The sequence below is a fragment of the Erpetoichthys calabaricus genome, chromosome 12 (assembly GCF_900747795.2).
Source record: "Erpetoichthys calabaricus chromosome 12, fErpCal1.3, whole genome shotgun sequence".
Taxonomy (NCBI): domain Eukaryota; kingdom Metazoa; phylum Chordata; class Cladistia; order Polypteriformes; family Polypteridae; genus Erpetoichthys; species Erpetoichthys calabaricus.
Window position 1 is genome coordinate 128,356,977 of NC_041405.2, and position 15,120 is coordinate 128,372,096.

The 15,120-nt window shown below is 34.9% G+C and overlaps 1 protein-coding gene across 3 annotated transcripts in view; it reads right to left on the bottom strand.

The window, feature by feature from the left end:
- The window catches only part of crtc1b (CREB regulated transcription coactivator 1b), a 162,280-nt gene that overhangs the window by 16,963 nt on the left and 130,197 nt on the right, over positions 1–15,120 (bottom strand). For 2 of the 3 annotated variants that reach the window (XM_051935056.1, XM_051935055.1), the window contains 2 exons: positions 12,528–12,708; positions 571–12,093 (listed from right to left, as the gene is read on the bottom strand). In XM_051935056.1, the coding sequence (XP_051791016.1) occupies positions 11,882–12,093; positions 12,528–12,708 (393 nt within the window). In that variant the 3' untranslated portion in view covers positions 571–11,881. Of the gene's footprint in view, positions 1–570; positions 12,094–12,527; positions 12,709–15,120 lie in introns of those variants that run through there. The other variant, XR_007936490.1, reaches the window with a different exon arrangement.

Consider the following 15,120-nt stretch of genomic DNA (forward strand, 5'->3'; position numbering starts at 1 on the left):
TTAGCCTGTATTCTAAGTTAGACTATACTGGAATTAGTTGCAGAGTTATGTCGAAATAGATGCTGCGGTTTTCGCGTCAAAATCAAACAGATCAACATCCATCCATCCATTTTCCAACCCGCTGAATCCGAACACAGGGTCACGGGGGTCTGCTGGAGCCAATCCCAGACAACACAGGGCACAAGGCAGGAACCAATCCCGGGCAGGGTGCCAACCCACCGCAGAACAGATCAACATAAATTCAATTAATATACATATTTGAGAAAGAGTGAGAGAGGTTATTTCAAATTCCATGTAAAGATTACATGTAGTTTGTCATAATACAAGCCAATGTTTGCTTCTACAACAGGAGAAACAAAAACTGAAGGACAAAAGTAGACCATCAACAGCTGAGCATTTGCTTTCCTTCTGCTGTCAGATATCAAACAGTCCCAAAGATATTTTGGCAGCCACCACAGCCTTTCTATTCTACTGGCCGTTATACTGATCCAGTGGCCTTTTAAGCATTTATGTTAATTGGGTCAGTAAGCACAACATGGAGTACTTCATAAAAGAGCCAGACTAACAATGTTTGACGAAAACAGTAGAACGTTTCTTTCTTTTATTACATTTCATTTACAAATATTAATGCAAAGATACAAAGACAAGAAGCCTTCACACAACAAAAATACTTAAAAATGTACGATCTCAGTTTAAGCTTTTTCACAAGATTTCTCAGGGTTGCACACATCTAAAGCCCATGTGGAGTTTTTTTTTTCTTCACCCCCCACAGTTTTATATAAAAAAGCACAAGAAATAAAAGCATACAGTTCTTCTTCTTCTTTTTTTTTTTTTTAAATCATTTAAAGTTACAGCTCTCCAAACAGCTGTGATCCAAGAGCTGCCGGCGGAGTGCTCGCTTTGCATATTTAATGAGTGGAACTGTACAGATATTCTCATTCCAAACTAAAGATAGTGTTTGAGCTGAGTTACAAATAAAATAAAAACAAGGAAAAAATCAACATTAAAACTACCAGCACATGCACCATGTTGAACCCAGAAATGATGTATCTTACAATTTAGCTGCCATTTGAGAAGAGTTCCTCTCCTCGTTTGTTACTATGAAGATTAAGAAGGCGCTTTGGGAGCCCCGCAAATCCTACTCCCAACCCTGTGCAGGTGGGCCAAGTGTAAACAGTGAGTTTTCCCAGACTCACTGCATCTGAAATGTCAAACTGTTTGGTAAACAGCAGGGTCACATAGGCATGAAAAGATCTATTAGATAAACAATGGCTGAATTACTGGATGGAATGGCACTGCAGACACCACCACAAGGACAGAATACACAAAATATAGTAAAGCTTTTGAATAAAAAAAAAAAAAAAAAAAAAACAAACAAAAAAAACACAAACATTATCAACAATTTAAACAGTTTTTAGCTATCAATAGAAATATATAGGTGTGTGTATGTGTATATTTTATATATATATATATATACTATATACGCATATATACATACACACACACACACACATTATATAACTGTATAAAATTTCCCCTTCTTTTCTGCTAAATGATTTATTATATGGCAGGCACAAATCTAACAGCCACCAATAGTGTTTACCTATGTTACAGTTTGTCAGTGAAAAAACAAAATAAATCAAACCTCCCTCCTAAATGCTGACTAGTGTACAGTCATGCCAGTTCTTTAATTCATTGTAACTTTGGGTTCTTCATGTTGCCTATGGGTGAGAAACACAAACATGTGGTTTGGCACAAGGGACAAAAGAAGACTAGGTGAGACATCTGGGGTTAGGTGAGGCCTTTGCAGTGTAGCTTATAGGCTCTAGTTAAACTCACTGTTTTCTTTGTTCTTCGACAAATGTATTTACATTTAGAAGGCCCAGTTTTAACTAAAATTACTGCCCATGGTATCACAACTTAAAGCAAAAAAAAAATGGGGGGTTGGAACATGTTAACAAAACAAGACTCTGGTGCACGTAAATAAAAATGGACAGTACAGCTATCTTTATTTTTTGAAAAATTTTAAAGCTGAACAGTCAACTTGGCAGCCATTACCTGATTATATGCCCGGGAAGCATGCAAAAAAGAATGCTGAAGGAGATCCTGACAGAGCTCACAGAAGGTTCACTCTTGAGGAATACTGAGAAGCACATTTTCCATTGAGTGCACATACACAAAAGTTATCCACATTCATAATGTCAGAAATGTATATTTTCATTTAAATCCAAGACCAGAAGATTAACAGCATGATACAGACTGAGAAACAGAGCATTTTCCAAGTGCCCAGAGTTTCACAACATAGCTTGGCTAGACATATTTAGGTGGGAATGAAGAGCATAGTTCATACAAAAGCCAACCAATTCCCGGAAAACCCCTCTTTCCAAAACATCACCTGCAGCTAGCTTTACACAAGAGCCGGGACTTGGCATATTTAGGTGCAAATATTATGCTTACACACAGCCCCTACAGTATAATGTAAACTGATAATGAAAAAATTAGCAGCTTTTCAATTTGCATTAGCTAAATCTGCCAAGTTCAAGCATAAGGCAACAGTCGCCCAGCAACATCAAGCAAAAAAACAAAAAAAAACAAAATTAAACTATTGAAACTGGAAATACTATTAAACCTTCACATAATTGTAAATGAAGAATAATGATTTTGAGACCGAGGCATTTTTATATCAACTTTAAAAGATTTGTAACACAACAGTTTTAACAAGTGTCCCATAAAAAAAAAAATCAAAAATAACAAACCTTGCTATTATTTTGTACCTCATAATATCACAGAACTTTCAGGTGGAAGAGAAAGGTGTCTTTCTCTTCTAGGAACAATATATTATATACTGTAAATATGTTGTACATTATGTAAAACTACATAAACCAGTTATTTTATTGTCAGTAAATTAAAGTAAAAGTAGAAGAATGTAGAATGACATCATGTTAGGCAGTATGAATATGACAGGGTGAAATCTCCTTGCAATATATCTACAGCTAGTACAGACTATACAAAGGAGAACACAAATATAAACAACATAAAAATGAAAAGGAAAAACAAATTTATTTTTTAAAAAGACAATACATTACATTCCAAATAAGAAATGGTATAAATGGCTTCATTTAATGAATAGAATGAAGTGTTGTTAAAATTAGCCAGGTTAGTTAATTAGTGCATCTCAATTCCATACTAGTGGTATTATTTGTTGTAAATTGATGGAAAAATGAAAATGTCCATAACTATTTAAAAAAAAACAAGTCAAGGAGAAATTGATTTATACAGAGCCTCACTTGCTTCAATTTTTTTATCAGCTCAAGCTACTAATAATAGCACCCCTCTGTACCTATCAAAAAGTAATTTATAAATTTGACGTGAGCAAGTAGTTCATGCAAAAAACATTTGGAGGCTTCGCACGGCCTTCCTAAAAGATAAGGGAGGACACCACAATTAAAATGAAATTAGCTCTATCCACCACTCAATTAAAAAAAAATTAAATAAAATATATATTAGTTAAAAAAGTCTTAAAACTATAAGATACCTTTTTTGCACTGTGAACTTGCACGATGCCACATGCACAACAACAATTCTATAGACATCATGCATGATGATTTAGAAACGTGCTGGAAATTGGGCAGAGGAAAAATCTGTGCCAGAGGAAGAGAGGATGTGCTGGGGTGCCCTGTGTGCCCAGATACATCAATACGTATTTAAAATGTAGCTGAGCTGGAGAGAAAGCAACATTTATGATATGAATAATGACATTTTATTGGTAGGTGGACATCAGGGATGGTATTTAACTTTATGAATGTGTTGCTGAAAATGACCAGTAGATATATCTTAAGAAACCCTGGTTTCACCCTGGTTAAAAAATATGAATTAACATTTTAGAAGTGATTCTGTATAAGGGAAGCGGTTTTAAGGAGCTGTTATTTAAAGCATACTGTCGAATTGACAACTACTGTACATAATTCCTCCAATTTGCCTTCAAAAGGTAAAATGAACCACACTGCCAATTTAGCACATACAAAAAATTTTTTACATAAAGTGATCTGGGTACAAAAAGAATATAAATATAATAAATAATACAAAAAATATGTAAACATTTTATATGTACCCAAACAAACAAAATTCATACAAAACATTTAACTTTAGAAATGCACGTAATACAAACTAAAAATTGCTAACACAAACGCACCAAAATCAGACTCTAAATACATCAACAGAGTATGAAAACAACATCTAGCACAGCCAATTTAAGTAAGTATAAATAAAGGAAAGCACAATTTAAAAGTTGAAAAAATAAAAATTAATTAAGAGGGGTTAATAATGAAACGAAGAGAAAGAATTGTGAAAGAGAAAAACAAAAAGAACAGTAATTAAAGCACTAAAAGAGCAACAATATGAAAAAAGCCAATGCAAAATAAAATGAATTCAAACAAATGTAAACAACAGCAAGAACTACAGTGACTACAAAACAAATCAAAGACAAAGACAAACTAAAGGAAATATGCAAAATAAAGATAAAAATGTAAGTCAATGCAAAAATATATAAAAACATGAATTTTAAAACAAATTGAAAGTTAAGCAAATTAATACATAAAAAACACAACTGACAAATAGTGTGGAGTGTCATTGGCCACTGAAACAGAGAATGAAAAATTCAATCTGAAGATTACATGCAAATAAAATGGAAAATTATAAAATGTTTAAATAAAGTGTTTGTACATGTTTATATTTTGTGTGTCTGCAAAGCAAGTTCACTGTATTTTTCTTATAAACCTTTTACGAAGGATGTTGCTGGTCACAGCCAGAATTCCACATTTCAGTCTTATTAATATGACGCAAAAATGGGTTTTTGTAAGATGAAGATCTGGAAGGAATTTCTATGAAGCCCCAAATATCAAAGATATATTCAGTGTTCGAGTATAGTTTTCCTGTAGAATTTCTGTGAAAGCACGTCAATGTATCAAGTCATTAACTTTTAGACTTTGACAGTTGCTAGTTCAACTCCACCATACTAACACTTAAGCCTGTATTACACTTCAGTACTAGCATACTTCTTTACTGATGTTTTTATTTACTTCCCCCGAAACATCCATCCATCCATCCATTTTCCAACCCGCTGAATCCGAACACAGGGTCACGGGGGTCTGCTGGAGCCAATCCCAGCCAACACAGGGCACAAGGCAGGAAACAATCCTGGGCAGGGTGCCAACCCACTGCAGGACACACACAAACACACCCACACACCAAGCACACACTAGGGCCAATTTTAGAATCGCCAATCCACCTAACCTGCATGTCTTTGGAATGCGGGAGGAAACCGGAGCGCCCGGAGGAAACCCACGCAGACACGGGGAGAACATGCAAACTCCACGCAGGGAGGACCCAGGAATCGAACCCAGGTCCCCAGATCTCCCAACTGCGAGGCAGCAGCGCTACCCACTGCGCCACCGTGCCGCCCCCCCCCCCCGAAACATGATTCAGAAAATATTCTTTTATACTTTGCTGACTGCACATGCCACATCTTTAGCTTTTAATGATTTAATTCTTTTTAATTTAACAATAAGAAATTGCTAGAACCAAGTAATGTCAACTATGACGGGGAAAAGAAAAAAAAACACTTGGCTGAGTATCACTGAGCTTAGCTTCAGATGTTCCTTAATCATCATGAAATTATTTATATTTCTTCCTTCCAGCTAAAAGAAATGACAGTTTTGAAATTATGCTGATCAGATACATGGAGAGTATGCACAGATTATCTTCATGAATGAAACACTGATACCCTAACAACTTGGTGAATTTGAGGTAAAGGCAAAAAAATGACTTTCTCTGAAGACTGTCTGAGATTTAGCACATCTGCAGCATAATAGCACGGAAAGTTGCAACATGTGTCAAATGATACCAGAAGCCTCCGCATGGCAGGCTCACTTTGCATCGTACTGACAGTAAGCACTGAATGCAACAAATGTAGATTCTCTCAAATTTAAAAACCAAGACTGATTTTACAGAGAATAGCTGCCAACTAGGCGGTAAATATGTACATACTCAATCAGCTGTCTTGCTGGCAAAAGAAGTCAAAATTATCCACAGATTGTTCAAAAGTAGGCCAGAATGAGGAGGCCTATGGGCAATTTAGGTTAAGAATCTTCTGTCTTCTCATTCAGAAAGTTAAATTTACTTGGTGGCAGTAAAACATTGCAGAAAAAAATGGAGTTCACTAAAAATTCTTTTTTTTTGACATTCATTATACAACCCTTTCACATTTTTTATCTTTTGGAAAAAGATTATTTGAAGTGATATTCACTGTTCTAAATAAGTGTTTTAGTGTTACACATTGTTGAAATGGTTCATAGCATCTTTTTTGCATGTACGAAACATTTTCTAGAGAAATCATATCCACGGGGTTACCTCCAAAGCTTACTTTTCAACTAACATTAAAAAACACGCCTGCATTTTTTCAATTTAGTTTTTATAGCCTCCAGTGCAAAGACCAAGGCTTTAAAAATATGTTTAGTTTTGAAGCAATTACAAAAAGTGGTGTCTGAAAACTGAGAGAAAATGTCAGGAGGCATGAGCATACTACACAACTGTGACATTCAACAAAAAAACTTTTAAAGTTCACTGCCTGCTCCTGTGGTAAATAAGTACTGAGGACAGAGACTGTACACACCAAAATGCCCTTTAAAGATGTAGAATATATACAAAAATCTTCCACAGGCTGCTTTACTTATTTATAATGAGAATTACAGACATGTATGAGACAACTAATCCCTAGATAGCAGCCCTCTCCATTCCTGGGGATGCATAGCTTTGTACAACCCACTTTTAAAAGAATGAACCCACTGAAGCAAGACAGCATTAAAAAAAAGTAGAATTATTAAATAAACTTCCTAAAAGTTCTTGGTATTTCTAACAATCTCATTGTCTCACTCAACATTGCTCTTTCACCCACAGAAAATAACACATGACAATGCGACAGTTAATATGCTGCAATCATCTTGGATTTTTCTGAGACTCTCTCAAATCTTATATTGTGCTCTAACCAACATCTTGACCATTACACTTTTTGAATCTTATGTTTTTGCTTGCAATATATAAAATGCTTAGCATACTTAAGAGCAAGAGTTTCAAAGAAAATTCACAGTTTGTCACCATTGTTTCAGGTGGTAAATTCAGCAAATTTAGGCAGAATGCACCCTAATTTTGCTATCAATTACAGCAAGCCTAAAATTATTTTCAGTAATTGGAGAGGTTGTAGCACTCTGAAATCAGCCACTAGCTATCACCATCTTGGCTTAATACTACTAAAATCACAGGTTTTGTATGTATGATGCATACTGAAAACTTGCTTAAAAACCATCTGCTCCAATTGCACACTAACACATTAGTGACCATCTCCTAGTGCTCACACTGTAGGTATCAAGGTACATTACATTTACAAATAGATATTCATCACCTGACATGTGGAAAGCGCCATGAAGGGACACAAGTGACAAAATCAAAAATCTTGAGTTAAAAACAAAGTGAAATACCTGCTTAAAACAGCTTGGATCTTGCAAGTATGCTAAGCATTTAACAGTAAAAACAGACAAAATACACACAATTAAAATACAGAGACAAACATAATTCCTTCCCTTACAAGGTGATGTTACAAGCAAAGTGTAAAAAGCAAACAGTTTCATGAATGCCCGACTGATCTTTGGCTAAGCATGAAAAGATTTTTTCATACTCTTTTTTTTTTCCTGACAATTCTGTGAAATGCTAAATTGGCATTCAATAAAGTATTAAATTAGAAAAATGTGTCAAATTTTATATCACATTATATTGTTTAATATAAATGCATTAATTGATTCAACTGCATTATAGCAATTAAATCAACTGCAGAAGTATGGATAATGGTGAAACTGTTCTGGCATGATACATAATGGTAAGGCAAGATGTGAAAGAAAGATGGTTTCATACTGTCTAAGAATTATTGCCAATGTACAGAAATGCCTAGTTATTCTATTCAATATACTAGTTCACACTTTGCTAGTAACAGATACTCTGTAAACGAGTAACTATAACTAGTAACACATGATTCCTTTAAAATAATTATTTTTAAAAAGCAAACAGTAAATAATAAAAAATAACCTACTGAAAGAAGAAAACAATTGAACTCTTTAGCTACATTTTTTCAGTAAAGAGATACTGGGTGAATAGAAGAACAAGGCTTTCTTTGGATATAATCTGGCAGTAAAGGGCATATGAAATGATCCTATATGGAGAGCTAGTTTTACACAATAAAATACTCATTTTTCATTGTACTGTTAGAAGTATTGACACTACATGTAAATAAAACTGAGCTGAAATATCTGTTCAGGTAAACTAAGAGATCCACTTTTATAAGGAAAAAACCTTATTTATTCATCTAAAAACTTGTTGCATTATGTTGAACTAAAATACATTTGAATTTAATGCATACTTCTCACAAATATATTAATAATATGTTTCTGTAATTGTAGAATTAGAGGCTTTCAATTCCTTTTTAGATCAAATAAGAAGTAATCTGAAAGTGTAAAAACTACACCTAGGCATTTAAGTAAGTGTATTTATATTATAAATTTCAGTTACATTGTAAATAGTGTGTAATAAATTACTCAACCTGAAGAAATGTTTCACAGTGACTGTTTACCAGACACTAAATGACCTGAAAAAGTCCAGTCAGAATATAGCAATTTCATAATGAATGCTACAGCGGGGGCATATTTCTATTCTCTTAGGGTACTATAAACAAATCATATGCAAGTACTCTACACTGTGCAAGTTAAATGTGACTGAAAGGTTGAATTAAAAATGATTTTATAATTTTGTTTGAGAATAACCTACAAAATGAACACATCCCTGACATAAGAAACAACACTCAGTAGGATTTACTCTTGCCAGCCTTGATTTTACAGCTCTGCAACATCATCAACCTAGTCTATGAATACCAATTAAAATATTAGCATATCTGATAACTTAAATGTTACAAAGTAGCCCTGTATATGAGTGTACTAAAAGCATGCATGCGTAGAAGTACATCTTCTGCATAAGCAATTATGTTTAAACTCCAGCAGACATAAGCAGATATCTACACAAAACCAGGACAAAAGAAACAAAGGACGTCTTTTGCTTAGATACATGTATGAAACTGAGAAAAAACATTTTTTCCACTTACTGGCATTCATTTTAAAAGTCTTTGCATTTTGCTTTTTTATTTCTTTTTTTTTAACATATTTAGGACATTTGGCTAGATGTTACATTTATTATTTGTTTTGGATGTTTTTATATGCATCTTTTATACTTTAATTAAAATTATAAATTTCTAACGTAAATATTTAGATTTGATGTTTTTTAATCATTTACCTTGTATTACTCATAGGTATAACTTATAAAGTCTGTAAACATTATAGTAATAACTCAATTTTGTTACTGCCTTCCCCAAATTGAAGCTACTAAACTTTGACTAAATAAAATGAAAGTGGGTTTCCGGAAAAGACAGAAATAAATAGAATTTGGCATTTGGTGGTATGCAGTGTGGCAAGTTCTAATGACATTGGACTTTAAGCCCACAGCAAGCTACTTAACCTTCAATTGTGAAAAATATGTGCAGTGAGAAGTCAAGCAAAATGACACCTTTTATTGGCTAGTTAAAAAGATTACGATATGCAAGCTTTTGAGGCAACTCAGGCCCCTTCTTCAGACAAGATGTAATCATCATCATCTTGCCTGAAGAAGGGGCCTGAGTTGCCTCAAAAGCTTGCATATTGTAATCTTTTTAGTTAGCCAATAAAAGGTGTCATTTTGCTTGACTTCTCACTACATTCATAACGGCTAACACGGTACAACACCCTAGTACTATAGAAAAATATGTGTAAACAGTTCTACTATAACTGTATATTTAAAGCACCTTGGAATTATGTTCACTGCAGAAACACTCTATATGCACATTTCAGTACAGGTTAGTAGCCTACAACCGAGAGGGGATTATGTGAGAGAAACAACAGTCAGGATATTTGAAAATAATTATATGTGAGAATCAGCTAGTGTTAGTCATTATTGTAATATGCATAAGAAAGACAAGGAACATCAATTATGTTTGCCTGTTTAACTCTGAGGACTTAGTAACAGGGAAGTTTAACTAAAAAAAAATATATTGTGGTTAGCACTGCCTCTTACACAAAATGCATATACATGCAAAATGATTAACAAACTCAGAACAACGTATTTTGTATTTATGAAATGTTCAGTGAATGTCCTATTAGAAAAATAGAAAGAGATTCTGGAACTGGTTTACAAGATAAAAATGGCAATCACTGCAAGCAATATTTTTGTTTTTCTGAAGACTTAAAATAAAAAATACTGTTCACAGTCAAACAACAGTAGTGTCTGCGTGCACTAGTTACTGCATTTGCATGATTCATAGTTTCTTGAATAAAAGAAAAAATAATCAATATAAAAATAAATAAATAAATAAATAGATAATCTTTACATTGGAGAAAGAAAGCAAGCCTTGCAAATCCAGCTATTTATAATTAAAAAAAAACAAAAAACAAAAAAAGGCCACTGCTTAAGAAAGATGAAGTTGGGCCTCAATACTGCTGAGCATTCTTTTTTGGCCAAGTAACTTATCCCATCTCCCCCAAAAAACATTATAGCTTTTTTTTCTTCTAAACATCTATACAAATATGTTAGAACAAATAATAAAACCCTTTTCCAAATATAACTGCTGCAGTACAAGAATTCTGTTGTGCTAGGCTGGGAGTGGTACTATTTTGCTCTCTGTTATAGAATGAAAATAAAACACATAGTATAAATATATTCCCTATCACACCACAAAGAAGTATGAAATTATTCACATTACATATGTGACAGTAGATAAAAAGCCAAAAAAAAAACAAAAAAAAAACAAAAAAAAACAAAAAACACACACAAGCCCCATCACCGCATAAGGCATTACTGGGTGAATTCACAGTGATTTTTAGGTTTGAAAAATACTTTCCACCTCATTACTATAGTGTTTCTTTAAGTTTGTTATTACTGTAAGATCAATACTTCAAAATCAGTGGGTTGGGGTGATGGGAATATACTTAGCAAACTACTGCTAATTTTTTTTTTCCTTCTTTACGTTGACACTAAATAGTTTAATATCTACACAGCTGGGGTTTCTTAAAATAAAAAGTGTAAAGTTTTTTTGAGAAAAATAAATCACAAAAAAGAATACTTCTCCTTTTGTTAGATTTAAAAACAGAGAAATGATAAATAACAAATAAAACATTAAGCATTACTTGGGGCCATACTGGGTGGAAACTACCATAATGCGGCATGTGACAGAAACATAAGAGGTCAAAGTGCACCACTTGATGAAGGTTTTGATGAGAGACTGTAAATTAAGAGACTTCTGTTTCAAGAAATGTATTCACATTCAGTTTTTTGTGTTTGTTTTTTGTCTCTCACATAAACACCATTGATATTATTTCGCTTAAATCCTCCTACCTAAAAACAGCAGGCAGGTCCAAAGCTGAATCTGTCACCAAAATACATATCTGCAAGCTTTGCAAGGAGTATATGGGGGTAGGGGGTCATTCAGTCTTTTGTGCCAAAAGGGATGTATGGCATTGGCAAGCAGCTTAATTAAAGGGGATAGGGGGGTTGGAGGAGGGGGCATGGCGCAATTGGCATCACAAGCTCAGGACAAGAAGCAGAATTTGCTGAATGCACAGAGGCTTCTGCCTGCTCCTCCGCTTCAGCGCCTTTCTCCCAAATTCAGTTCAGATGCTTATTCTGCTCACCTCCATGAGGCCAGGGAGTGACTTTGGAGAAACAAAAGGGAGGAAAGAGGGAGAGGACTTGGGGATGCCTAGAGCCGATCCATTCGAAATGTATCTTCTGTAGCGGGGTCAGCAAGCACCATGTCTGGGTCATTCAGCATGTGTAGTCCGTCTAGTGTTAAAGGGTCGATTTTGAGCTCATCCAGAGGAAACTGAGAGTCTGCATCAAAGCTGACATCCCCAACTCCTGCCAGTGAGTTAGTGAGTTCTTTTGAGAGGCTAGGTGGGGATTCTCCTGTAACTAAAGCACATAAACAAACAGTTACTACACAGACTATAGGCAACATTTAATCATCACTAGTGTAGTGTAGTTTCAGAGATAGGAAAAAAAGCCAAAATATTTAAAAGGAACACAAAATATTCAAAATCTCATTCTAGATTATCACTAGCAAGAGGATATATAGGGGAATGTGGAAAAATATAACACACATATTCACCATAATCACTTCGAATAATTTCATGTTTTATTTGCTACCTATCAACAAAAAAACTGCATTTTTATTTTATTCAGTGTTGTTCATGGATAAATCAAAAAACATGTATATCAAGGGACCAAGGCTGCTATAAATAAATACTGGAAAAGGAATTTGTACTTTCAAGGAGGAACATGGTAATAATCATTTGAGATATACCATGGACATATAATAAAATGAACATCTATGAAAGATGTCTAACCTGTGAGAATAATATTGGGGATGTTGCCATGGCTGGCATAGCCAAGCTGTGGTACATCTTGCAGGCTACTGGTGCTACCAGTCAAACCCATCATAGCGGCTTGTGAGAAATTCAGCGTGGAGCACTGGGTATACAGACTGCTGGAGCTGATGGGGTTTTCAATCATGTTGAACTGTTCAAGCTATTCCAAAACAAAAAGAGCAAGAGTTAAGGTAGTAAAAAGGACATATTTATCAAATATTCTACTTTTTAAAGTTGAACACTGAGTAATACATCAAGACACACAAAATGTATTATGGCCCCATGTTTCACACTGCCCACTCACAACTATACTGATGTCTAGTGTTTAAATGGCAGAGATTAAAAATAAAATCTTCAGAACTAAGAGCCAAATCAATTTTTAAGCTAAATTCAGTGTTTCAACAAGAACTGTAATTAATCTGACAATCACATCTGTAACGTATACTCTTTGCATTAAGCACACAACTAAATCCAAGAATAATATCACATTTAAATTGGTCATTCAATTCCAACATTCTTTAGTCAATGAGATACAAAAGAAAAAAAATATACAAAAAGTAATAAAAAAATAGGTTATGTTTAATAAAGGTGTGCTTCATTAAGCAAGGTTTCTAATTTAAAAAACCTCAAATATAGAAAAACAAATAATTCCACACTTTTAAGACCTTTTAGGATCAACCATGTTGTGCTCCTTTGCTTGAAAATATTACTGAAGTGAGCGCTCAAGTATTACAGTGGTGTGAAAAACTATTTGCCCCCTTCCTGATTTCTTATTCTTTTGCATGTTTGTCACACAAAATGTTTCTGATCATCAAACACATTTAACCATTAGTCAAATATAACACAAGTAAACACAAAATGCAGTTTGTAAATGGTGGTTTTTATTATTTAGGGAGAAAAAAAAATCCAAACCTACATGGTCCTGTGTGAAAAAGTAATTGCCCCCTGAACCTAATAACTGGTTGGGCCACCCTTAGCAGCAATAACTGCAATCAAGCGTTTGCGATAACTTGCAATGAGTCTTTTACAGCGCTCTGGAGGAATTTTGGCCCACTCATCTTTGCAAAATTGTTGTAATTCAGCTTTATTTGAGGGTTTTCTAGCATGAACCGCCTTTTTAAGGTCATGCCATAGCATCTCAATTGGATTCAGGTCAGGACTTTGACTAGGCCACTCCAAAGTCTTCATTTTGTTTTTCTTCAGCCATTCAGAGGTGGATTTGCTGGTGTGTTTTGGGTCATTGTCCTGTTGCAGCACCCAAGATCGCTTCAGCTTGAGTTGACGAACAGATGGCCGGACATTCTCCTTCAGGATTTTTTGGTAGACAGTAGAATTCATGGTTCCATCTATCACAGCAAGCCTTCCAGGTCCTGAAGCAGCAAAACAACCCCAGACCATCACACTACCACCACCATATTTTACTGTTGGTATGATGTTCTTTTTCTGAAATGCTGTGTTCCTTTTACGCCAGATGTAACGGGACATTTGCCTTCCAAAAAGTTCAACTTTTGTCTCATCAGTCCACAAGGTATTTTCCCAAAAGTCTTGGCAATCATTGAGATGTTTCTTAGCAAAATTGAGACGAGCCCTAATGTTCTTTTTGCTTAACAGTGGTTTGCGTCTTGGAAATCTGCCATGCAGGCCGTTTTTGCCCAGTCTCTTTCTTATGGTGGAGTCGTGAACACTGACCTTAATTGAGGCAAGTGAGGCCTGCAGTTCTTTGGACGCTGTCCTGGGGTCTTTTGTGACCTCTCGGATGAGTCGTCTCTGCACTCTTGGGGTAATTCTATCTATCTATCTAATTTTTCTCAGCCGGCCACTCCTGGGAAGGTTCACCACTGTTCCATGTTTTTGCCATTTGTGGATAATGGCTCTCACTGTGGTTCGCTGGAGTCCCAAAGCTTTAGAAATGGCTTTATAACCTTTACCAGACTGATAGATCTTAATTACTTCTGTTCTCATTTGTTCCTGAATTTCTTTGGATCTTGGCATGATGTCTAGCTTTTGAGGTGCTTTTGGTCTACTTCTCTGTGTCAGGCAGCTCCTATTTAAGTGATTTCTTGATTGAAACAGGTGTGGCAGTAATCAGGCCTGGGGGTGGCTACGGAAATTGAACTCAGGTGTGATACACCACAGTTAGGTTATTTTTTAACAAGGGGGCAATTACTTTTTCACACAGGGCCATGTAGGTTTGGATTTTTTTTCTCCCTAAATAATAAAAACCATCATTTAAAAACTGCATTTTGTGTTTACTTGTGTTATATTTGACTAATGGTTAAATGTGTTTGATGATCAGAAACATTTTGTGTGACAAACATGCAAAAGAAAAAGAAATCAGGAAGGGGGCAAATAGTTTTTCACACCACTGTATATAGTGCTTTTATATCAGCAGCCCATAAAATGTTTGTGAACAAAGCCCCATGTCATAAACAGTAAAACCTTGAATAGAACATACTAATGTGAATATTAAACAGATCACAGAATAGATTTCAACAATTAACTGCATATAACCTCCTTATTATTCTTATAACATAATAGTCTACATTACTTTCTTTTTCTCTGATAGATAGAT